This window comes from Zootoca vivipara, chromosome 11, assembly GCF_965207765.1.
Source record: "Zootoca vivipara chromosome 11, rZooViv2.hap1.1, whole genome shotgun sequence".
Classification (NCBI taxonomy): domain Eukaryota; kingdom Metazoa; phylum Chordata; class Lepidosauria; order Squamata; family Lacertidae; genus Zootoca; species Zootoca vivipara.
Window position 1 is genome coordinate 55,280,171 of NC_142594.1, and position 25,583 is coordinate 55,305,753.

Below are 25,583 nucleotides of genomic sequence, written 5' to 3' on the forward strand. Positions count from 1 at the left end.
AACATGGAAGGTGCCTAAAGAAGCCAGGCTGGCTATCTAAAGAACTTTTGACTGAGTTAAGATTTAAAAGGGATATGTACAAAAAATGGAAAAGGGGGGAAATCTCCAGAGAGGAATTCAAACATATAGCCAGCACGTGTAGAGACAAAGTCAGAAAAGCTAAAGCACAGAATGAACTCAGGCTCGCCAGAGAGGTTAAAAGCAACAAAAAGGGCTTTTATGGGTATGTCCGTAGCAAAAGGAAAAACAAGGAAACAGTGGGGTCACTCAGAGGAGAAGATGGTGAAATGCAAACAGGGGACAGAGAAAGGGCAGAACTCCTCAATGCCTTCTTTGCCTCAGTCTTCTCCAAGAAAGAAAACAACGCCCGACCTGAAGAATATGGAGCAGATGATTCAGCAGGGGAAACACAGCCCAGAATAAGTAAGGAGGTAGTACAAGAATACTTGGCTAGTTTAGATGTATTCAAGTCTCCAGGGCCAGATGAACTACATCCAAGAGTATTAAAAGAACTGGCAGAGGTGATTTCAGAACCACTGGCAATAATCTTTGAAAATTCCTGGAGAACAGGCGAAGTTCCAGCAGACTGGAGGAGGGCAAATGTTGTCCCTATTTTCAAAAAGGGGAAAAGAGAGGACCCAAACAATTACCGCCCAGTCAGCCTGACATCAATACCAGGAAAGATTCTAGAGCAGATCATTAAGCAAACAGTCTGTGAGCACCTAGAAAGAAACTCTGTGATCACTAAAAGTCAGCATGGGTTCCTGAAAAATAAGTCATGTCAAACTAATCTGATCTCATTTTTTGACAGAATTACAAGCCTGGTAGATGAAGGGAACGCTGTGGATGTAGCCTATCTTGATTTCAGCAAGGCCTTTGACAAGGTGCCCCATGATATTCTTGTAAAGAAGCTGGTAAAATGTGGGCTAGACAATGCTACCATTCAGTGGATTTGTAACTGGCTTACTGACCGAACCCAAAGGGTGCTCATCAATGGCTCCTCCTCATCCTGGAGAGTAGTGACTAGTGGGGTGCCACAGGGTTCTGTCTTGGGCCCAGTCTTGTTCAACATCTTTATCAATGACTTGGATGATGGGCTTGAGGGCATCCTGAGCAAGTTTGCAGATGACACCAAATTGGGAGGGGTGGCTAACACCCCAGAGGACAGGATCACACTTCAGAATGACCTTAACAGATTAGACAACTGGGCCAAAGCAAACAAGATGAATTTTAACAAGGAGAAATGTAAAGTACTACACTTGGGCAAAAAAAATGAAAGGCACAAATACAGGATGGGAGACACCTGGCTTGAGAGCAGTACATGTGAAAAGGATTTAGGAGTCTTGGTAGACCACAAACTTGACATGAGTCAGCAGTGTGATGCAGCAGCTAAAAAAGCCAATGCAATTCTGGGCTGCATCAATAGGAGTATAGCATCTAGATCAAGGGAAGTAATAGTACCACTGTATTCTGCTCTGGTCAGACCTCACCTGGAGTACTGTGTCCAGTTCTGGGCACCACAGTTCAAGAAGGATACTGATAAGCTGGAACGTGTCCAGAAGAGGGCAACCAAAATGGTCAAAGGCCTGGAAACGATGCCTTATGAGGAACGGCTTAGGGAGCTGGGTATGTTTAGCCTGGAGAAGAGAAGGTTAAGGGGTGATATGATAACCATGTTCAAATATATAAAAGGATGTCATATAGAGGAGGGAGAAAGGTTGTTTTCTGCTGCTCCAGAGAAGCGGACACGGAGCAACGGATTCAAACTACAAGAAAGAAAATTCCACCTAAACATTAGGAAGAACTTCCTGACAGTAAGAGCTGTTCGGCAGTGGAATTTGCTGCCAAGGAGTGTGGTGGAGTCTCCTTCTTTGGAGGTCTTTAAGCAGAGGCTTGACAGCCATCTGTCAGGAATGCTTTGATGGTGTTTCCTGCTTGGCAGGGGGTTGGACTGGATGGCCCTTGTGGTCTCTTCCAACTCTATGATTCTATGATTCTATGATTCTATGGAAATACCTGGGTTTAGTTAATGCACATCAGTACATCTCCCGAGCTAATGCTTTTGAAGTGGAAAATGTCACAGCAAGCCTTTTGTGCTGGGGGGGGGGGCATGCGCCTACCCGAGAGGCTGCCCAACAATGACTTGAGTACAATCCCAGCATGATGTGGTTGGTGGCAGTCAGGCAGCATATACGATGTCCTGCGTTCTGCCTGTGCCGACTCCTTTTTTTTTACTGTCCTCCACCTGCTCTTCAATAAAAGCGAGGAGTCTGGGGAAAGCCCTGCCAGTTTCTTTTTCTTTTCTTTTTTTTATAATAATATTTATTGATTTTTATAGAAACAAAACATACAAAACATACAAAATAAGCTCAGTCCCTTCATTTGCCCTCCACCCACAAGACCACTTCTGCCACCAGTGATACCCATGGGCATTGGGAAACAAAGGGGTCCATTTTAAGCTGGGTTTGACCTCCCCCCTCCCTCCTCCCCCCTCATCCCCCCCCCTGCCACTGAGAGGACAGGGGCGGAGGATCTCTGAGGTTTGGTTTGTCCCCCAGCTAATTCTCCAATAAACACTTTAGTTAACAACAAAACAACAGATAGGGAAAAAAAAGAAAAAACAGGAAAAAAGAAAAAAGAAAAAATATAAATTATAAGTCTTATTCTCTTAACAGTTTGCTTGTGGCTTCCCCGGTTCTCTTCCTCCTGGATTTCCTAACTTCTTCAATTAATTATGGCGGGTTTTCTTTTCTAATTCAAAATCTTATTCTTATCATATTGACTTAATCCTCCTCCTTCTTCATGCTGCCCCCCTCCAAGTCCCCTCCTGCCACTAAGGTAACCCGAGGGGTTCAGCAGTCAAAAGGTTCCATTTTTTTGTCTGGGTTTCCTTCCACCCCTCCCCCTCCCCTCAAAACACCCCCTGTCACTGGATGCAAAGAGTAGAGAGAGGGAGACAGAAGCCCTGCCAGTTTCACCAATGCTGGTGAAACTGGAAACCAGTATAAGCTTCACCAGTGGTCTCTCCCCTCACCACCCACTCGCCTGCTCTAGAGGATATGGGTGGTAAAAACAGATGATTTTTCTTTTCGATTAACATTTTATTTGAATAATTTCATTTATACAAAGATAAGAGTGAGAAAAAAGAAAGTAAGCAAGTGAGAATGGGGGGGGGGGGAAATACTGTTACATTACCACATATTAAAATACACAGATGTCTCACTATGTAACAATTTGGGCATCAAAACTACGGCTTCCTGTTCTTATTATCGTAACACACACATGATTGTCAATAACCTCATATATTCTGTGTAAACTCATTCCAAATATTGTGTTCCATCAGGGAAATGGACCGATCATTCTGCCTTACCTTTCTCCAGAGCTAGGAGATGGAGAAGGAAATAGAGAATGAAAAGGAATCAGAGAATCAGAGTTGGAAGAGACCACAAGGGCCATCCAGTCCAACCCCCTGCCAAGCAGGAAACACCATCAAAGCATTCTTGACATATGCCTGTCAAGCCTCTGCTTAAAGACTTCCAAAGAAGGAGACTCCACCACACTCCTTGGCAGCAAATTCCACTGCCGAACAGCTCTTACTGTCAGGAAGTTCTTCCTAATGTTTAGGTGGAATCTTCTTTCTTGCAGTTTGAATCCATTGCTCCGTGTCCGCTTCTCTGGAGCAGCAGAAAACAATCTTTCTCCCTCCTCTATATGGCATCCTTTTATATATTTGAACATGGCTATCATATCACCCCTTAACCTTCTCTTCTCCAGGCTAAACATACATAAAAGGAGGAGGACTCCGGTCAGAGTGACCAGCAAAATGCTTCCACACAGAGGGAAAAGACTAAAATGTGAAAAGGCCGTTCCCAGATGTGCTCAGCTAGAGAGAAAGGAGGGCTGAAAAATGCACCTCGGAATGAATTCTGAACACTAAACAAAAGATACAGGAAGGTGGCGAAGACCAGAGGCATGTAAAGCTGCATTTTTATCAGCCACACCAAGGCGGGGAGAAGGAGGAGGTTCAAGGGCACCTGAAGCTCAATTACATGCTTGGAAATGAGTCTCTCATCTCCGCATTTCCGCAACAACTTGTGATTTTTTAAAAAAAATCTACGTAAAAATTCACTTTGTTAGGGGTGATTTTTCCTAATGAACACATCGTGGTATGCAGCTTTGACAAACAAACACATTTCTTCAAGCAATTGCCCTTAATGTAATACATCTTAGTATGTCGTTTCCCCCTGAATTTGTATCTTGGTGGGAGGACAACATTGCAGAATTTGGAGAAATGAATTTTGGAGAATTTCGGTTCTCGAGCTGCTTCTGAAAGCGTGACTTAGGTAGGTTCTCCTTTAAACGCGAACCAAATCGAATTCCCCCCCTTCCCTAGTTGGCAGGCATGGCGCAGCATCTCTTCCCCACCCCACCTTTAACAGGATTCTCTCCCGCTCTCAAATGACGCATTGCGGGGGGTTGGACTAGATGACCCTTGGGTCCCTTCCAACTCTTAAGATTCTATGAGGCAGCCCAGGCCCTGCTCACCCTGCTGATCGCGTTCAGATTTCTGGGCGTCCAGGGCCTGCATGATGTTGTCCATCTCCATTTTGAGCATGTTGATTCTCTGGGCGACCTCGTTCATTTTGCTCTTGCGGTCATTCAGGATGGCTTTGTTCTCCTTGAATATCCGGTTGATTTCGCTGCCGCGCTCGTTCTTGAAGTCCTCAAAGGCTGCTGTCTTTGCAGGTGGGGAACTGTTTCCAAAGAAGAGAAGGACAATTAAAAAAAAACAAAATAAAAAACCCAGCCTTTCCAAGCCAGAGGTGGTATGTGTGTATGTTTGTGTGTGTTGACCATTTGGGACATTCTGTGGGGAGTCATGAATTTCCCTACAGAGCCAGGAGGAAAATAAACCCTTCAGGACACAGGAGGGAAACGGTTGAGCTTGGAGACGGGCGATAAGCCGCGTAAGAGTCTGCCTGAGTCAGAATCATAGAATCGTAGAGTTGGAAGAGACCACAAGGGCCATCCAGTCCAACCCCCTGCCGAGCAGGAAACACCATCAAAGCATTCTTGACATATGCCTGTCAAGCCTCTGCTTAAAGACCTCCAAAGAAGGAGACTCCACCACACTCCTTGGTAGCAAATTCCACTGCCGAACAGCTCTTACTGTCAGGAAGTTCTTCCTAATGTTAAGGTGGAATCTTCTTTCTTGTAGTTTGAATCCATTGCCCCGTGTCCGCTTCTCTGGAGCAGCAGAAAACAACCTTTCTCCCTCCTCCATATGACATCCTTTTATATATTTGAACATGGCTATCATATCACCCCTTAACCTTCTCTTCTCCAGGCTAAACATACCCAGCTCCCTAAGCCGTTCCTCATAAGGCATCGTTTCCAGGCCTTTGGCCATTTTGGTTGCCCTCTTCTGGACACGTTCCAGCTTGTCAGTATCCTTCTTGAACTGTGGTGCCCAGAACTGGACACAGTACTCCAGGTGAGGTCTGACCAGAGCAGAATACACTGGTACTATTACTTCCCTTGATCTAGAGTTGGAAGGGAGACCAGAGTCCTTTTGTCCAACCCCCTAAATTGCAGGAACCAGCTAAAGCATCCACGACAGATGGCCATCCAACCTCTGCTTAAAAACCTCCAATGAAGGAGAGTCCACAACCTCCTGAGAATGTCGGTCCCACCATTGAACTGCCCCTACTGTGAGAAAGTTCTTGCTGGTGTTGAGTCGGAAACTTCTTCCTTGGAACTTGAAGCCATTGCTTTGAGTCCTATCCTCCGGAGCAGGAGAAACCAAGCTTGTGCCACCTTCAGTGTGACATCCCTTAAGAAAGGGATGGCCAAACTTTGCCCTCCAGCTGTTTTGGGACTACAACTCCCATCATCCCTGGCTAACAGGACCAGTGGTCAGGGATGATGGGAATTGTAGTCCCAAAACAGCTGGAGGGCAAAGTTTGGCCATCACTGCCTTAAGATATTCGAAGATGGCTCTCCTGTGTCCTCTTTTCCAGGCTAAAAATACCCAGCTCCTTCAACAGTTCCTCATAAGGCTTGGTTTCCAGACACCTGATCATCTTGGTCATCCTCCTCTGTACATGTTCCACCCTTACCTTCCAAGTCCCGGACTGCAGAATCCGGGACCGGCAGCCGTGTGACACCGGAAGTTGCATCAACGTAGCTTCCGGTGACGCTTTGCCCTTCTATGGGCACCCAAAATGGCCACCGCCGGCTTCTAAAGTAGCTTCTACGCATGACCAGAAGTGCGTCGACGCAACTTCCGATGTCGCCCCGCCCATCTATGGGCACCAAAATGGCCGCTGCCGACACCGGAAGTCGCACCTACGCACTTCCGGTCATGCATAGATGTGACTTTTGAAGCCGGCGGCGGCCATTTTTTTGTGCCCATAGAGGGGCAAATCAGTAAAAAAATGGCCGTCGGCAGGAGAAAATAATGGAGAAAAACAGGAGATGAAGTGATACGGGGGACCACCGGGAAAAGGTAAGTAAAAATGGGGGTTTCCCGGGGAAAACGGGAGACTTGGCAGCTATGGTTCCACCTTGTCGATATCCTTAAACTGTGGTGCCAAGAAATTTCTGAAACTGAAGTGCCCAGTACTGGACACAGGACTGCAGGTGGGGTCTGACCAAGGCAGACTAGAGTGGTGCTATTACTTCCCTTGATCTGGCTTTGAGTGAATTTGAGCTATAAAAAATGGTGTGTGTGCGTGTGTGCATGCGCAGAGAACAAGTTATCCCCACCATCAGTTTTCGGAACAGCACCCTAGTCGGCTACAGACAGGGCTCACGTCCTCCCTAGGAGGTAAAGAACCAACCTGGGCCTCGTGCTGGGCTCCTCTCTTGGCGCAGAGTCAGAGCGATGGGTCTCGAAGCTGACGGCGTCCTGCTCGCGGATCAAGCCCTCCCTTGCCTCCGGGTCCTTGGCGACTGGCCCTACCTGGCTGCGGGACGGGGAAAGGCTCTCCAGGTCCTTCCCAGAAAGAGGACTCGCCAGGCCTTCCTTCTTCTGAGTGGGACTGGGAAAGAAGCAGAGGGCAACGTTTTATGGCCGGATCCGGGGCTGAGCTTGAGCTCCACTGAGGTGCGCAGGTCGTAGCCTGACCCTCAGCGAAACTGGGAGGTGTTCAGCTCTAGTTTGGGGCACTTGAGGGTGCGACTTTGAGGACCACCACCCCAAGCTGGCCAAGGGGGAAGACTGGTGATGAAGAGATCAGAGTCCTGCAAGAGCTTTCCAGCGCTCTGGGAGCCTTTGGTGCCTCTGAAAGGGGGCATAATATATACAGTTCTCAGACCCAGGACCATAGAATTGTAGAGTTGAAAAGGACCCAAAGGATAATCTAATCCAACCCCCTGCAATGCATGCTCCGCCACCAGGAGCGAGCCAGCAATAAAGAAACAGGATCTGCTCAGGAGAGTCAGGCCTAATGAGCAGAGAAGGTCTTGCCCCTATGAGGCAGTTGTGGAGACTGAAGGTCCCCACCTTCCCACAGCTGCCCAAGTCTCCTCCTTTCCAGGATATTTCCCAAGCAACCCTAGACCACGCTGGCATGTCCGCCTTTGCTCCTCCCACTTCATGCCTCTCTGGGTTCTGGGAGACCCCCATGCTTCTTCACCAGCCTGATTCAACTCGGCCTCTCGGCCTCCCTCATCCCACCCTCCTGTTTCTGCTTCTGGACTCCCCTCTGCCACATTCCCCCAGCTCCCTAAGCCCTCTTACCTCTACAGCAGGCATCCCCAAACTGCGGCCCTCCAGATGTTTTGGCCTACAACTCCCATGATCCCTAGTTAACAGGACCAGTAGTCAGGGAAGATGGGAATTGTAGTCCAAAACATCTGGAGGGCCAAAGTTTGGGGGTGCCTGCTCTACAGCTTCCAACACCTCCCCCACCACCACTCCCTGGGCTCTGAGCTTTCTTCCCTTAGGGGGTCCCCCAGCTGGTTCCTCCCACCATTCCTCCCCGTCCAACCAGCCCAGGGCACCTGCTCTGTTCAAGACCTGTCCTGTTCTGCTGCCTCTCCTGATTCGGGGATCAGAAAGATGCATGTTCTCTCTCTCGTGAGTCTCCCTTTCTCTGTGCCCACCTCCTTTCCCCTTATTTTGCGCAGTGCTGCGTTTAATCTGCAGTGAGGGGGCACAGAGAATCCCTGCTGGACCCCCTCCCCCCCCCTGCAACTACAGCAGGCAAAGAGGCAATGCTCAGGGGTCCACATTTGCCACGGCCCACCCACGGGAGCATAAGAAATCCTACCTGAAGACGCGCGACTGTGGGAACAAGAGGGAACCAACCTGACTTGCTCCTTGCCTCTCTTTGCTTTCGCTTTCTTCCCGCCGGGCTTGGATGAGAAAGGAGCGACTCCGATGCCAAATCCTTGCCCGTCAACTTCCCCAACCAGGTGGCCCTCGGCATCAACCAGCCCTGCCTGACAACAGTGATCGGAGGGGCTGCTAAGCGGTTTCAGATCTCTGCCCCTGGATTCTGCAGCTGGGATTCCACTCGTGGGGAAATGTGCCACCTCCACAGCAACACACACACACACACACACAAGCCAAACTCTGAAGACGTCAGAACGTGAGAAGAGTCTCCTGGATAGCCCATCTAGTCCAGCACCCTGTTCTCACAGTGGCCAACCAGATGCTGATTATGGGAGAAGATCCGCAAGCAGGATCCGAGCACAAAAACCCACTGTCTCCTCCTGCCGTTTCCAGCAACTGGCATTCAGAAGCATATCTGTTTTTAGGATACCAGGATTCTTCAATCGAATCGGATTCAGGGGCTAGGAGTGGGAACTGGCTGGGAAGCCAAACACACTGAGCTTTAGAGAACCATGTTTTTCTGATGTGGACAAACAGAGCCATCTAGAATGTGGATGGGGAATGTGTGGTCTGCAAAATGTTGCTGGGCTACAATGCCTCTCATTGTAGGGGGTCATACGTTTTCCGGGGTGGGCCTTGAAGTGGAACCAAATATAAAAGAATTAAAACGCAAAGGCTGAACCTGGCTCTGGGTTCCAGCCCAATGATCTCCGTCTCCCTCCCCCCTCCCCCCCTCTCACACACACGTGTGCTAGTGCACAAACACCAACCTTTTGAACTGCAGTCAGGGTTGCGTAGTCATTTTTGTCTATCAGTGTGTATTTACTCCGCAGCCTGGCTTCCACTTCCTGCTCTTGCTGGCTGAAAAAGAGAAACATGCACTCACACCGCTGAGCTGAGCTGTCGTGGCCTCCTCCTGCACCCGCTACCCCTGTTCCACTGTCTCCCAGGACCAGGAGAGGATTGAAGTGGGAGGAGAAAAAGAGGGTGGCACGCGGGCGTAGTCTCTGCCTGCCTGAGCACAGCGTGATGGTGGGGGAGATACATGAGTCGAGGCCAGGGTCTCTCTGTTGCGGCAACTGCCTCATTGGGCGCACACCTAGAAGTAGCTGAGAGGTAGGACTGATGGACATGCTTTCCCCTAACTTGCAAGTGCATAGCTGCCAAGTTCCGGCCTGAGAACTAAGGGACTGGACCGGAAGTAGCAAACCGGAAGTAGCGCTGACGCCATTTTGGAACTGGGCGGAGCATGCTCAGAAGCTACTTTTGATGCTGCTCTGCCTTGTTCCAAAATGGCCGCCGTGCCAGAATAAACCGGGAAAAAACAAAAATCCATTTTTTTGGCTGGGAACAGCTGGAAAAACGGGGGTTTCCCGGGGAATACGGGAGACTTGGCAGCTATGTGCAAGTTTACTTTTGACAATAAAGAATTCCTCCCTCTGGACAAGCTTTGCCTGACAGCGCCATGACAAGTACAGCCTGGGAAGAAGATATGGCCAGAGAGAAACACGGCCCCCAAACCTGAGGTCCCCCACCCCAATCCTAGAAAATGAATGGAGGTTGTCTCTGTGTGTCCATGAAGTGTGCCCTAACACAGCCTTCCCCAACTTGGTGCCCTCCAGACTACAACTCCCATCAGCCCCAGCAAGCATGTCCAATAGTCAGGGAGGGTGGGAGCTGTACTGCAAAACAATGGTTGGGAAAGGCTTCCCTAGCAAATACTAAACAGATGTGATGTTCTGCGGGAAAACGGCTGGCAGGGACTGGCTGGATGAAGAGAAGCGATGGGAGGCACCAGCCAGAAAACCTCCAAGGGAAAACCTAGAGGAGGGAGACTCAAGAACCAGGGGTTTGGCCATGGGACACCGAGGAAAGGTCAGAGGGAGAAGACTGCTGGGAGGAAGTGTCGGAAGCTGAAGGGGCAACAGGGTTTAGCGAGCAGGAAGAGCCTGTGACAGGGAGCAGTTCAGACTCCGAGGCTGAAGCAGAGGGGGGGGGGTTCAAGAGACTGCAGAAAAATCCAGGGAGTCTTCCCCTCCTGCTGTGACAAGCTTCCCCCACCCCCAGTCTCCAAGGAAGTACAGAAGAGCAGGATGAGGAGGGCAGAACAGATATCAGAGGTGTGCAGACACAGTTTGAGACTGCTTGGGAAACGTCCAGGAGAGGAGTGGTCTTAAGGGTGGTGGAGGAGGGGTCCTTCAGTTCTGGCAACTGCTCCATAAAGGCAAGACCTACTGGGGAGGGTTGCTGAGACCATGAGGCTAAAAGAGTTAACTTCACTGGCATCTAAGGTTTGCTTTCTTTCTTGCTGACCTGCATCTGACTCCAGCCCTGACAGCGGAATTGTAGGTGGACGTCGTGAGCGGGAATTAGCCACGGCGAACGCCAGCGAAGGGTTTCTAAGTGCAGGCGTCAGCGGAAAGTAAGCACAGGCAAGCCAAAGTACTTACCCCAAAATCATTTTGAACTGGTTGAATATTTCGTGGATTTGTCTGATGCTCAAAATCTGGCAAAGCAGAGGGAATGACATAATGAGGCAGGCAGCCCTGGCCAACGTTTTCACATGTTTCATGGTAAAATGAGAGCAGGGGTCAGCAAAGTTTTTCATCAGGGGGGCCGGTCCACTATCCCTCAGACCTTGTGGGGGGCCGGACTATAATTTGAAGGGGGGGGGAGAGAACGAATTCCTATGCCCCACAGAGATGCATTTTAAATAAAAGGACACATTTTACTCATGTAAAAACACGCTGATTCCCAGACCGTCCATAGGTCGGATTTAGAAGGTGATTGGGCCAGATCTGTCCCCCAGGCCTTAGTTTGCCTACCCATGAATGAGAGGGTCAAATTAGCTTCCTGCTGAGGGACCTGGTTGGCCACTATGAGGATAGGATGTTGGATGAGGGACCTTTGGCCTGATCCAGCACCCAGACTGTCTTTATCTCCCCTTAATCTGTATGGCCCTGCCTTGGGCCTCACTGCTTCCGAATGAGCAATAAACTATTATTTGCCCAACCCATCTCTGAAGACACCCCCCCCCGATCTGCAAGATGACAACTACCTACATCTAACTCATCTATGGTTCCATCGAGGTAACGGCGGACTTGAGAGCTGATTTCTGCCACCTGGATTTCATTCAGGGGCTCGTAAGACACTGGAGGGCGGTTGAGCTGCAAACGTAAGAGAACAGAAGGTCAGCAGTTAGGTCACAGGAGAGAGGCAGGCCCGTCCCTGTTCTCCATAATGCTAGAAGCTCTCCTTGCCATGCCAAAAACTGCTTTCCGTCCAGTGCTTCATAGAATCATAGAATTGGAAGGTCCCCAAAGATCCTCTAGTCCAACCCTCTGCAATGCAGGAATCTCAGCTAAAGCATCCATGACAGATGGCCATCCAACCTCTGCTTTAAAACCTCCAAGGAAGGAGAGTCCACCACCTCCCAATGCAGTTGGTTCCACTGTCTAACACAGGCATCCCCAAACTGCGGCCCTCCAGATGTTTTGGCCTACAACTCCCATGATCCCTAGCTAATAGGACCAGTGGTTGGGGAAGATGGGAATTGTAGTCCAAAACATCTGGAGGGCCGGAGTTTGGGGATGCCTGGTCTAACACAGGGGTCAGCAAGGTTTACCTTGCCTGGGCCGGTTCACTCCAGCAGAGATTCCTCCATGGGCCAGATCACACACACAGCCACAATTTCCGGTGTCTGAGCATGCACAGACGCGATTTCCGGCACCGTGGAAGCGAGTCCCCATGCTGGGCTGCGCTGATTTGCACAGCGCGTGGGGACTCGCCGAGCGGGCGGCACGGTTCGGGGTCAGCTCGTGGGCTGGTCAAATGACCCCCGGGGGCCGCTTGTGGCCCATGGGCCTTAGGTTGCCTACCCCTGGTCTAACAGCTCTCACTGCCAGAAAGTCCTTTCTGATGCTGAGTTGGAATCTCTCATCTCGTAACTTGAATTCATTGGTTTCCTCCATCTTCCATGGCACAGCCCTTGAGATATTTGAAGATGGCTATTATATCTCCTCTCAGTCTGCTCTTTTCCAGGCTAAACATACCCAGCTCCCTCAACCATCCATCCTAAGACTTGGTTTCCAGACCCTTAATCATTTCGGTTGGCCACCTCTGCACCCGTTCCAGCTGGTCAACATCCTTCTTAAATTGTGCTGCCCAGAATGTCATTAGGCGGTGAGGACCACAGCCAGCTTCCCCACTCCCCAACAGAGAACTGTACAACCTTCAACTGCTTGCCTAAAGGGAGGACCACCTATGGAGAAGACAGCTGGAATACTATTAGCATTTATGGCACTTTAGATCATGCGAAGCATCTCAAAGACATTAGCTTGCTGCAAAATTTACAACAGCAATGTACAGGTAACCTGTAGCTGAAAGGTGGAGCAACTGTTTGCATACAGAAGGTCGCAGGTTCAATCCCTGGCTTCCCTGGGTAGGACCAGAAAAGGAATTGGTCTCACCTGATATACAGCATCTTCCTTAAATAGCTGAGTGATATCATCAAGTTGTGGCAGGTGAGGCAGAACCCAGGAGAGAATGACCGACCCAGTGAAGTTACAGCTAACACAATATTTGGACCAGGGTCTTCCTGATCCATAGCTCAGTCTCTTAGTCATTGCACTATATCAACCAGCCTTGTAGCAAAAGGCTGGCCATTATGATGTGTGTGTTGCTTGTTTCTATGGCTGGACAAGTGCACTGCAAAATTTGGAGAAATCTGAATCTCAAAAGACAGCTCTGCTTTGCTTTGTATATTGTTTTGGATTTGGTAGATTTGCCTTTAAATGCCAATCAAATTCTACCCCACTCCCCAGGGCTGGGAGAAAAGTGGCTAAGAACAGTTTAAGGGGAGGACGGAGAGAAGCATGGACCAGATGCCCACCCCACGCTATGTATTAAAGTTTCCTCACCATCCCTTTATCGGTAGGTGGCCCAATCTGGGTTGGGTGATGCCACCATCACAGAGTCATAGAGCTGGAGAGGGACTACCAAGGATCATCTAGTCCATCCCCTGGAAATGCAGGAATCGCAGCTAAAGATTCCTTGACAGGCGGTCATTTTCAAAGCCTAACTGTGTCCCCAGAGGCTGTTTCTCACCAAGCTGTTGTGCATAGCCAGCTCCTCCTTCAGGTAAAGGACTTCTTTTTCCAGAATTTTCACCATTCGCTAAGCAAAGGAAGAGAATGAAATGTGAGAATGAAGTGGGAAAGAAAGAGAAAAGTAGAAAGATCCAGAGCCGCGTTTCAGTTTCCAGTCCTTCCTGGTTGCAGCCATCACCCCTACTCTACCTCAGCCAGCAAGAAGAGATTTTTTTAAAAAAAATAAATAAACTTTATTTCAAATTTCCAAAATATACAACAAGAAGCAAGAAGAGATTTATATTGCTATATTTATTCTATCTCTTCTATTTTTATTGCAGAAATTAAGAATCAGCCTCCCAATGCATTTGCAGTAATCAGGGCGACTTACAACTATTGAAACAAAACATCAATTAAAAAGAAAAGAAAACAATTTCTGTTTGAGGGTGTCATGGAACACGGTATGGAAATTGTAGTATGGACAACTCTGAATCCTTGGTATGCTGGGAGAGACAGCAAGGCAGTCTGGGTCTTTAACAACCCTGGCTGTGTCTCTCTCTGCACCTCAATTAGCTGTCTGCAAAGGAATGTGTTAATTGCCTTTGGCGGGAAGAAGACCCAGGTGATACCTATTTCCTTGTGGTATGTGAAGGGAGTGGGGGGATGAAAGGCCAATTAGAGAATCCCTATCACCTGAGGTCGACTCGCCCTCTATTGAATTGAGAAGGAGTGAGGTAACTGTCTTTACCACCTGCCAATATACAATTGGGGAATAAAGTTAAGACAGTTGAGAATAAATGGATTACATCTAAGGCCATTGGTAAAAGTTAATTGATGTGATGTTCTCATTTGGTGGGATCACGCAACCCCACCTGGTACCTTTCGGGGATAAAGATGGAAGCCTAAGGTTAGAGCTTCGCACTTTGCTATCTTGCAATTCTGCCAGAGCTTCTGCCAGTATGGAGCTGTAAGAGGGGAAGGGGGGCCCGTGGGCTCTGCCTTCTGACTGCTTTGTCAGAGATTATATATATTGCCATGTATGTATGTATTCTTAGTTAGAGCAACTTGTATGCTTAGTTTTATTATTTTCTATATCTGTAACCTTATACCCCGCCCATCTGGCTGGGTTTCCCCAACAGAACATTAAAATACAATAATCTATTAAACATTAAAAGCCTCCCTGAACAGGGCTGCCTTCAGATGTCTTCTAAAAGTCTGGTAGTTGTTTTTCTCTTTGACATCTGTTGGGAGGGTGTTCCACAGGGCAGGTGCCATTACTGGGAAGGCCCTCTGCCTGGTTCCCTGTAACTTGGCTTCTCGCAGCGAGGGAACCGCCAGACGGCCCTCAGCACTGGACCTCAGTGTCTAGGCAGAACGATGGGGGTGGAGACGCTCCTTCAGGTCTACTGGGCCGAGGCCGTTTAGGGCTTTAAAAGTCAGCACCAACACTTTGAATTGTGCTCGGAAACATACTGGGAGATGAAGATGGCATACCGTTGGTATCTTAACACCCAGTAGGTTAGCAAAAAGGACCCAGGTGGCGCTGTGGGTTAAACCACAGAGTCTAGGGCTTGCTGATCAGAAGGTCGGCAGTTCGAATCCCTGCAACGGGGTGAGCTCCCGTTAATCGGTCCCAGCTCCTGCCCACCTAGCACTTTGAAAGCACGGAGTTGCAAGTAGATAAATGGGGACCGCTCCGGCGGAAAGGTAAACGGCGTTTCCGTGCGCTGCTCTGGTTCGCCAGAAGCAGCTTTGTCATGCTGGCCACATGACCCGGAAGCTGTCTGCGGACAAACGCCAGCTCCCTCAGCCTATAGAGCGAGATGAGCGCCGCAACCCCAGAGTTGGACATGACTGGACCTGATGGTCAGGGGCCCCTTTACCTTTACCTTTAACCTTATAAGAAATGTGCACTGCTATTTTAAGATGTGTGTTTACACCTTTTAAATAAATCCTTGAGAAGGAATACTGGGTGGATCTGGAGTGCTTGTCCAGGGTGGGGCAACTAGTCTAGTACCTTAACCAACTGGTCGCATACTGAGTGTTAGGCTGCACCAGTGAGTGTGCCTGGGTTTGAGTAAGGAAACCAAACCAGTTGGATTTCTGCCTGCTTCATAAGGAGTAGCCAGAGGCTTGCAACCTAGTAACAAGGCGGAGAGCTATCCCTTTTAGACTCTCTGGCCAGGTATGAGCAAGAAAGGGTGGTGGTAGCAAACTACTGAAATTGTTTTGACTACTCTTCACGAGAGACGTGCAGAGTTGTGTGTTTCCCACCATCTGCCCAAGTCAGGAGATAGGCTGGGAGGAGCAAAGTAGTTGCCGCCGTTTATTACAGAGGGATTCTTTAGCTCTCTCTGCACAACCCGTTCACAGATTAAAACCGTGGCTGCAGTGTTAGGACCAGATTAAGCACTTAGTTAGCCAATGCCAACCTGGTGCCCTCGCGCTGCTCTGGACTACAAGCCTTGTGGACCCAAAGACTTTGTTGTTTAGCCGTTTAGTCATGTCCGACTCTTCGTGACCCCATGGACCAGAGCACGCCAGGCACTCCTGTCTTCCACTGTCTCCCGCAGTTTGGTCAAACTCATGTTCGTAGCTTCGAGAACACTGTCCAACCATCTCATCCTCTGTCATCCCCTTCTCCTTGTGCCCTCAATCTTTCCCAACATCAGGGTCTTTTCCAGGGAGTCTTCTCTTCTCATGAGGTGGCTAAAGTATTGGAGCCTCAGCTTCAGGATCTGTCCTTCCAGTGAGCACTCAGGGCTGATTTCCTTCAGAATGGATAGGTTTGATCTTCTTGCAGTCCATGGGACTCTCAAGAGTCTCCTCCAGCACCATAATTCAAAAGCATCAATTCTTCGGCGATCAGCCTTCTTAATGGTCCAGCTCTCACTTCCATACATCACTACTGGGAAAATCATGTTGTTGTTTAGTCGTTTAGTCGTGTCCGACTCTTCGTGACCCCATGGACCATAGCACGCCAGGCACTCCTCCTGTCTTGCACTGCCTCCCGCAGTTTGGTCAAACTCATGTTTGTAGCTTCGAGAACACTGTCCAACCATCTTGTCCTCTGTCGTCCCCTTCTCCTAGTGCCCTCAATCTTTCCCAACATCAGGGTCTTTTCCAAGGATTCTTCTCTTCTCATGAGGTGGCCAAAGTATTGGAGCCTCAGCTTCACGATCTGTCCTTCCAGGGAGCACTCAGGGCTGATTTCCTTAAGAATGGATAGGTTTGATCTTCTTGCAGTCCATGGGACTCTCAAGAGTCTCCTCCAGCACCATAATTCAAAAGCATCAATTCTTCGGCGATCAGCCTTCTTTATGGTCCAGCTCTCACTTCCATACATCACTACTGGGAAAACCATAGCTTTAACTATACGGACCTTTGTCGGCAAGGTGATGTCTCTGCTTTTTAAGATGCTGTCTAGGTTTGTCATTGCTTTTCTCCCAAGAAGCAGGCGTCTTTTAATTTCGGGACTGCTGTCACCATCTGCAGTGATCAAGGAGCCCAAGAAAGTAAAATCTCTCACTGCCTCCATTTCTTCCCCTTCTATTTGCCAGGAGGTGATGGGACCAGTGGCCATGATCTTGGTTTTTTTGATGTTGAGCTTCAGACCATATTTTGCGCTCTCCTCTTTCACCCTCATTAAAAGGTTCTTTAATTCCTCCTCGCTTTCTGCCATCAAGGTTGTGTCATCTGCATATCTGAGGTTGTTGATATTTCTTCCGGCAATCTTAATTCCGGCTTGGGATTCATCCAGTCCAGCCTTTCGCATTATGAATTCTGCATATAAGTTAAATAAGCAGGGAGACAATATACAACCTTGTCGTACTCCTTTCCCAATTTTGAACCAATCAGTTGTTCCATATCCAGTTCTAACTGTAGCTTCTTGTCCCACATAGAGATTTCTCAGGAGACAGATGAGGTGATCAGGCACTCCCATTTCTTTAAGAACTTGCCATAGTTTGCTGTGGTCGACACAGTCAAAGGCTTTTGCATAGTCAATGAAGCAGAAGTAGACGTTTTTCTGGAACTCTCTAGCTTTCTCCATAATCCAGCGCATGTTTGCTATTTGGTCTCTGGTTCCTCTGCCCTTTCGAAATCCAGCTTGCACTTCTGGGAGTTCTCGGTCCACATACTGCCTAAGCCTGCCTTGTAGAATTTTAAGCATAACCTTGCTAGCGTGTGAAATGAGCGCAATTGTGCGGTAGTTGCAGCATTCTTTGGCACTGCCCTTCTTTGGAATTGGGATGTAGACTGATCTTCTCCAATCCTCTGGCCATTGCTGAGTTTTCCAAACTTGCTGGCATATTGGGTGTAGCACCTTAACAGCATCATCTTTTAAAATTTTAAACAGTTCAGCTGGAATATCATCACTTCCACTGGCCTTGTTATTAGCAGTGCTTTCTAAGGCCCATTTGACTTCACTCTCCAAGATGTCTGGCTCAAGGTCAGCAACCACACTACCTGAGGTGTACGAGACCTCCATATCTTTCTGGTATAATTCCTCTGTGTATTCTTGCCACCTCTTCTTGATGTCTTCTGCTTCTGTTAGGTCCTTACCACTTTTGTCCTTGATTATGGTAATAGCTTTAACTATACGGACCTCTGTCGGCAAGGTGATGTCTCTGCTTTTTAAGATGCTGTCTAGGTTTGTCACTGCCTTTCTCCCAAGAAGCAGGCGCCTTTTGTTTTCGTGACTGCTGTCACCGTCTGCAGTGATCATGGAACCCAAGACTACCAGTCTTGTAATCCAGAACAGCTGGAGGGCACCAGGTTGGCGAGAGCTGTTCCGGTGGCTCATTCTGCTGAGCTACAACTCACTTCAAACCCCTTTCTGCCAAATATTTCAGCCCAGTCAGGCCAAACAAAACATGCACACCTCTTTCCAAAGCACCTCTGGCCTGTGAAGTGCAAGGAGCATTTCAAAACAGACTCAAATCCAGCCCAATCAGAGATCCAGACTCCAATGATGGCAGCTGGATCCTGAACTCTGCCGACACCCCCAGGATGCTGCAAAGTGCTTTTTTGTTCTTCATCACTCCTGCCATGTCTATCCAGGGCTGGATTTCCCCTGAAGTCTCCTCTGTCTCTTGGCTCCAGCCTGGACCTGTCAGGATAAGCATTCCTTGCTTGCTGATCCAGGCAGCCTCACCCACAGACCATGTACAGGTAGGGCCTCGCAGCCCAACCAGTTGGTGACCCCATTCATTCCACAAGAGAAGTGGTCTTCCTACTGTTTAGGGAGGTTTTTTAATGACTGATGTTTTAATGTACAGTGGTAACTCGGTTTAAGTACACAATTGGTTCCAGAAGTCTGTACTTAACCTGAAGCGAACTTTCCCATTGAAAGTAATGGAAAGTGGATTAATCCGTTCTAGATGGGTCCACGGAGCACTTAAACTGAAAGTACTCAAACTGAAGCGTACTTAAACCGAGGTATGACTGTATTTTTAATCTCCTGTTGGAAGCCACCCAGTGGCGCCAGATGAGCGAGGTATAAGTAATAAATTATTATTATTATTATTATTATTATTATTATTATTATTATTATTATTATTTATTGTAAGGTAAAGGTAAAGGACCCCTGGACGGTTAAGTCCAGGCAAAGGCAACTATGGGGTTGCAGCGTTCATCTCGCTTTCAGGCCAAGGGAGCCGGCGTTTGTCCACAGGCAGCTTTCTGGGTCATGTGGCCAGCAGGACTAAACCACTTCTGGCGCAACAGAACACCGTGACAGAAACAGAGCGCACAGAAACGCCGTTTACCTTCCCGCCGCAGCAGTACCTATTCATCTACTTGCACTGGAGTGCTTTTGAATTGCTAGGTTGGCAGGAGCTGGGACAGAGCAATGGGAGCTCACTCCGTTGCAGGGATTTGAACCACCGAGCTTCTGATGGTTTAGACCACAGCGCCACCCGCATCCTGCTAACCACTCATCACTGACCAAACCTCTCCTCCCAGCTAGCCAGCCAGCGGAATTTCCCACACAGGGCGGCACCTACCTCGGGGTTGATTTTTTCGTTCACAATTGGCTCAGTGGTCACCCATTTCATCCTGGTAGCAAAACGCAGCGTGGACAGCTGAAGAGAAGTGAATGTCACTTAGCAATTGTTCTGAAGTCAAGAAAACCATGCCCAAGAGCCCATCTGAATGCCAAATAATAAATGTAACTACAATTATTTTGATTTCTTATCTGCCCTTCACCACAAGGTTCCAGTGCCGGGGTGGGGGCAGAGTCCTTGCCCACCTGTCAAAGCGGGCTGAGGAGTCCGATCAGTTCCACACCCTTGCTTTTTAGGGGCTAGGAAATGGATTGGCATAAGGACAGAAAAGGGGCTAAGTTAGGTGTGCTGCGTGCTTTTTTTCTGGGGGGACGCAGGGGGGACACATACGCCTAAATACTTTGTAAATATTTGTACTTTTGTCCATTTACTGTACTTATTTTCCCCAATATGAACTACAAAATGGTGATTTTGTTGAGTCAAAATGAGAGACCGGGGGGCTTACCGTCTCCACAATGTGGATGGCTTCACTGCAGATATTGGCCACGAGGACCGTGTTGCAATTCCCACCTAGGAGAGACACAAAGGAAATGAAGGCTGGAATCTGATTCTCCGATTCCACTGGCAGGGCACCATTTCCTCGCTGGCATCCATCCGCCAAGGAAATCCTGAGTGCCCCAGAGGATTCTGGGAGAAAGCTAAGGAGCAGGACTCATGTTCAGTTCCCAAGGCATGTGGGTGGGTGGACCAGTTGGGACTTCAACCCCGCCAACTCTATTTCCCTGCACTTTTCCTATTTGCTCATCCAAGCTTGGAAACGCTCTTTCCGCTCACTTAAACCCCTTGATGTGTTTCAGGTGCCTGTTTTCAAAGGAGGATAAGAGAATGCAGAAAGCTTTTGTCAGGGTTCCTTCAGACGCCATCTTGCCTCTCACTGTTCTGTGTTCAAATTACAGTGTGTCGGGACAGAGAGGCCCTGGCCTGGGTGCCTTAACTTTTGTGATGTCCCTCGTAGCTTCTTAGGATTCTTTTTTATTTGTTTAAGGGCATTTCTGAGCCCGTTAATATTTTAAAGAACTTTAAGCAGTGCACGCTATGTATAATATAAAAACGATATCCGTTAAAACAAAAATGCTATCCAGATCCAACGAAAGCAAGGCTAAAGCAAGTAAGAGATTCGGGGGGTTCCATCTGCCTAAATGCATAAAAATCTCCACTTAAATGGCTTGTTGAAACAGGACCATGGCCTTTCAAGAACCACCTAATTCCCTCTAAACCTGCCCACTGTCCCTTCAGGCCCTGCTCTGTATCCCTGCATCTGAGCTTTGGTGATTATTAAAGGCGGGGTCTTTTCTCTGATGGCCCCAGGCTGATTTTCAACAGTGGACAGGGCCAAAGCCAAAGGTGAGGCCAGATTTGCACACTCTTAACAGAGATATACATTCAACACAAACAGTCACAGTCACACAGAGATTTAATGCACACACTATCACTGGGTTTTGGTTAAGCTCCTCTCATTTAAGCTAAAAAGCATCCTGTTCAAAAGGAAAGGAGTCAGATGCTCTAAAACAGGCTTCCCAAACTTGGGTCCCTAGCTGTTTTCGGACTACAACCAGTGCTTTTTTTCTTTAAAAATGTTTAGGGGTACTCTCATTTTGACTCAAGATAATCACCATTTTATAATTCAAATCGGGGGAAATAAATACAGTGCTACCTCAGTTTACGAACTTAATCCGTTCCGGAAGTCTGTTCTTAAACCAAAGCTGTTCTTAAACCAAGGCGTGTTTTCCCTAATGAGGCCTCCCACTGCCAGTGCCCTTCCACCATTCAGCTTCCATTTGTAGACCAAGGTAAAGTTTGCTAACCGGAGCACCTACTTCCGGTTTCGCGGAGTTTGTAAACTGAAAGGTTCATTAACAGGGCTGTTCGTAAACCAAGGTACCACTGTACAGAAAATGGACAAAAGTACAAAAATTCACAAAATGTTTAGGGGTATGCGTACCCCTGCATATCTCCCAGGGAAAAAAGCACTGACTACAACTCCCATCATCCCTAGCTAGCAGGACCAGTGGTCAGGGACGATGGGAATTGTAGTCCAAAAACAGCTAGAGACCCAAGTTTGCAAAACCTTGCTCTGAAATGCTACCTGCTACTGTTAAATGTTTAACTTTTGAAACTACGAGGTGGGAGGAGAGAGAGAGATTATTTTCTTTTTAATGTGAACCTTGCAAATAAATTATAGATTTTAATGGCACTTAATTTTTTTTCTGCTGGCCACTTTAGGAGCTGTTTAACAGAAAGGGGCAACAGAGGTAACTACATTGTAGAGATCAGGTGACGTTAAACTAAGCTCAGAGCGATGGAGAATTGTCATAACAGCCCTGTCAAGGCCAGATTTGACATAATCAGGGACTTGAACCCGGGTTCCCCCACACCCAACACTCCAGCCAGTACCACCAACCCAGGTCCTTACCCAACGAATCCTTCAGGGTGTAGGTGAGCTTGCTCTGGCGGAAAGGAACGTGTTCCCGGTTACGGTCGGACAGTGCAATAATAACTTGTTCCAGGTACGACAGAGACCTGTTGATGTAAGTTGCTTCCTTCAGTCCAAAGCCCTCCGACTGTTAAAAAGGGGAAGCAAGAGGACACCTTAGAAAGTGTGGTTTATGTTTCATTTGAATTATTTTATCTGGCCTTTCTGTATAAACTACCCAGGGTGGCTAACACAGTTCAAATAGAATAGACAAACAGCCACATGATTACTAAACAACAACAACTAATTTAAAACAGAATTAAAATGCAAGAGAGCAACACAGTAAGTTAGGCTGCGTACACACCACATATTAAAAGCACAATTCCTTCAGATATTTGAAGACGACTGCCGTATCTCCTCTCAGTCTCCTCTTTTCCAGGCTAAAAATACCCAGGTCCTTCAACTGTTCCTCACAAGCCTTGGTTTCCAGACCCTTGATTATTTTGGTTTCCCTCCTCTGCACATGTTCCAGCTTGTCAACTTCCTTCTTAACTTGTGATTCCCAGAATTGGACACAGTATTCCAGGTGTGGTCTGACCAAGGCGGAATAGAATGGTACTATTACTTCTCTTGACCTAGATACTATGCTTCTGTTGATGCAGCCTAGAATAGCATTAGCCTTTTTTGCTACTGCATCACACTGTTGACACGTTATGCTTGTGGTCCACCAAGACCCCAAGATTCTTTTCACATGTACTGCTAGTAAGCCAGGTGTCCCCCATCTTATATTTATATTTGTGCATCTGGTTCTTCCTTCCTCATAGCTGCCAAATGTCCCGTTTCCCCCGGGAAATCCCCGTTTTTCCAGCTGTTCCTAGCTGAAAAAAACTGATTTTTTTTGTTTTTTTCCGGTTTATTCTCGCGCGGTGGCCATTTTGGAACTGGGCGGAGCATGCTCAGAAGCGACTTTTGATGCTGCTCTGCCCAGTTCCAAAATGGCTGCAGTGCGACTTCTGGCGCGGCGGCCATTTTGGAACTGGGCAAAGCAGCATCAAAAGTCACTTCTGAGCATGCTCCGCCCAGTTCCAAAATGGAGGCAGCGCTACTTCCGGTCTGCTATTTCCAGACCGGTCCCTTATTTCTCTGACAGCAACTTGGCAGGTATGTCCTTCCTAAGTGCAGAACCGTACATTTGTCCCTATTAAAATTCATTCTGTTAGTTTGGGCTGTGTTCTCCAATCTGTTAAGGTCATTTTGAATTCTGAGAGGCTACCCCTCTCAGTTCGGTACCAGCCGCGAAAGAGACAACAAAATGAGCATCCCCTCAACACAATCACACAGAGACAGACACTTAATGCACACATTGTCACGGGGATTTCTTTTTCCGTTAGTGTAAAAGGAAAGCTAGCTTCTTGATCACTTAAAATGAAGTTAGCTAACTCGCCAGTTGCAGGCAAAACAAGTTCTCCCAACGTCGGACTTACTTTGGTCTTTGCCAGTCTCTCTGAGCCTGCTAGATCCACCAGGTTAATTTTGGAGGTCACGTAACGGGCGTCAGAAAGAATTCTGGAATGACACTGAGGTGGGAGATCGGGGACATTAGCGCACCTTGAATGCAAGAGGTCTGTTGAATTGCACCAGAGGATCCACAGACCTCTGGATTCTCCCGACCACCCCATGAGAACGCCGCCAGCTCTGACCTCGATGTAAATAGTGAAGATGCAGTGAGATCTGGAGGAGTTCCTGTTCAGAGCGTGTTGACCAACAGATCGATTGGTGTCCCCCTGGAGAAGGAAGTGAAAAGCGGAGGCATAAACCAAGGGCAGAACGAAAGGAGCTCGTTTCTCGGCTACATTTATAGGCCTCTCCACAGCAACATTCTCACGACAGCTGACAGCGAGGAATAAACACACAGGGTGCCTTCAGACTGCCTGTCTTCTGAGCACTCATCCTGAGTGGCTTGCAGGGAGACAAGATAACACTGTGTCAAAGGACATTCTACATTCTACATTATACATGAGTTTGACCAAACTGCAGGAGGCAGTGGAAGACAGGAGTGCCTGGCGTACTCTGGTCCATGGGGTCACGAAGAGTCGGACACGACTAAACGACTAAACAACAACAACAACAACATTATATTATCCCATTCTTTATTGCAAAAAAGTCCAATTTTCGGGAGAGAAGGTTTGTCATAAAATACTTCCCAACCAACTATTTTAGTTTGGGCACTTCCAGGCAGTTGCTGTTTTAATAATAAATGATGATGATGATGATGATAATATATTATTTATACCCCTCCTGTTTGGCTGGATTTCCCCAGCCACTCTGGGCGGCTCCCAACAGAATATTAAAAACACGATAAAACATCAAACATTAAAAACTTCCCTAAACAGTACTGCCTTCAGATGTCTTCTAAAAGTCAGATAGTTGTTTATTTCCTTGACATATGAAGGGGAGGGTGTTTCACAGGGCGGGTGCCTGGTTCCCTGTAGCTTCACTTCTCACAGCGAGGGAACCGCCAGAAGGCCCTCTGTGCTGGACCTCAGTGTCCGGGCAGCACGATGGGGGTGGAGACGATCCTTCAGGTATACCGGGCCGAGGCCGTTTAGGGCTTTAAAGGTCAGCACCAACGCTTTGAATTGTGCTCAGAAACATACTGGGAGCCAATGTAGGTCTTTCAGGACCGGTGTTACATGGGTGGGGTTCAATCACATACAGGCAAATTCAGGTTACACAGCCCGGAAGTGGCCAATTCAATTACTATAAAACACATAAGAACAGAAATGTAACACAGCACAGAAGTCACATGGAGGAGAGAAAGTGGGGGGCCATCGCTGACTCTTCTTACCTCGAACAAAAGATTTAAAGCAATTTCTTCGTGGGGGGCTGCGTGCACCGTCAAGCCTTTCACATAGACGCCTTGGGGTCCCTCTCCTATAGACAGCGGAACGTCACTCGGGGTCGTGGCTAAAAGGTCAAAGATGATCTCATTGTGGATTTCCAGGTACGAAATCCGAACAGTGATGAACTGAGTCCCGTGTTCCCCCATCGACTTGAATACCTGTAGGGAAGGTTGGACGCGTCTCAGTGAAGTTGCTGTCAATCAGGTTATCGGCGTTTTTTCCCAAGATGGGAAAAGGGGGGGTTGGAGACCTCTAAATCCGGCTCAGAGTGGACCCACTGGAATTAATAGATGTCTCATGTCTGTTCATTTCATTTGGGTCTGCTCTGAGAAGGACAATCGTTGAGTACTACCCGGGGTGGTAAATTAAGGGCACAGCCCTGTTGGAAGTTCTCCCATTCAAGTGGGAAGCTCATCCTGAGCAAGAAAAAAGCAGGAACTGCAAAAGAGTGCAAATATGGTGCAACTGACTTTCGGGGTTGGTGTGTTGTGCGACAAGGACACAGAGTGCAATGAGATTGAGTGTTTGGTGGGGGGGAAGGCTCGGTTAATTTCATTGTACACAGGTTGTACATTGACAATAAAGGTGGTATTATTATTATTATTATTATTATTATTATTATTATTATTATTATATCATCTTTCCAACCCAACTAGCTGAGAGCTCCCATGAAAGGACCTCAGATAGCCAGTTGGAGAAAGTCTCCTAAAGTTTAACAGGATACGCTGGGGATTGAAGTGTCACCTCCATGGGGGCCAAACAGGGGCAGAATCA

At 47.9% G+C, this 25,583-nt stretch overlaps 1 protein-coding gene across 2 annotated transcripts in view; it reads right to left on the reverse strand.

Moving 5' to 3' along the window:
- The window catches only part of KIF9 (kinesin family member 9), a 39,794-nt gene that overhangs the window by 6,937 nt on the left and 7,274 nt on the right, over positions 1 to 25,583 (reverse strand). The window contains exons 5-17 of one of the 2 annotated variants that reach the window (XM_035129696.3): positions 24,755 to 24,967; positions 23,607 to 23,690; positions 23,391 to 23,483; positions 21,907 to 22,054; positions 19,939 to 20,003; positions 19,434 to 19,511; positions 13,448 to 13,516; positions 11,404 to 11,508; positions 10,792 to 10,847; positions 9,112 to 9,202; positions 8,315 to 8,448; positions 6,843 to 7,043; positions 4,546 to 4,754 (exon numbers count right to left, since the gene is read on the reverse strand). In XM_035129696.3, the coding sequence (XP_034985587.2) occupies positions 4,546 to 4,754; positions 6,843 to 7,043; positions 8,315 to 8,448; positions 9,112 to 9,202; positions 10,792 to 10,847; positions 11,404 to 11,508; positions 13,448 to 13,516; positions 19,434 to 19,511; positions 19,939 to 20,003; positions 21,907 to 22,054; positions 23,391 to 23,483; positions 23,607 to 23,690; positions 24,755 to 24,967 (1,546 nt within the window). The remainder of the gene's footprint in view (positions 1 to 4,545; positions 4,755 to 6,842; positions 7,044 to 8,314; positions 8,449 to 9,111; positions 9,203 to 10,791; positions 10,848 to 11,403; positions 11,509 to 13,447; positions 13,517 to 19,433; positions 19,512 to 19,938; positions 20,004 to 21,906; positions 22,055 to 23,390; positions 23,484 to 23,606; positions 23,691 to 24,754; positions 24,968 to 25,583) is intronic. The other variant, XM_088653708.1, reaches the window with a different exon arrangement.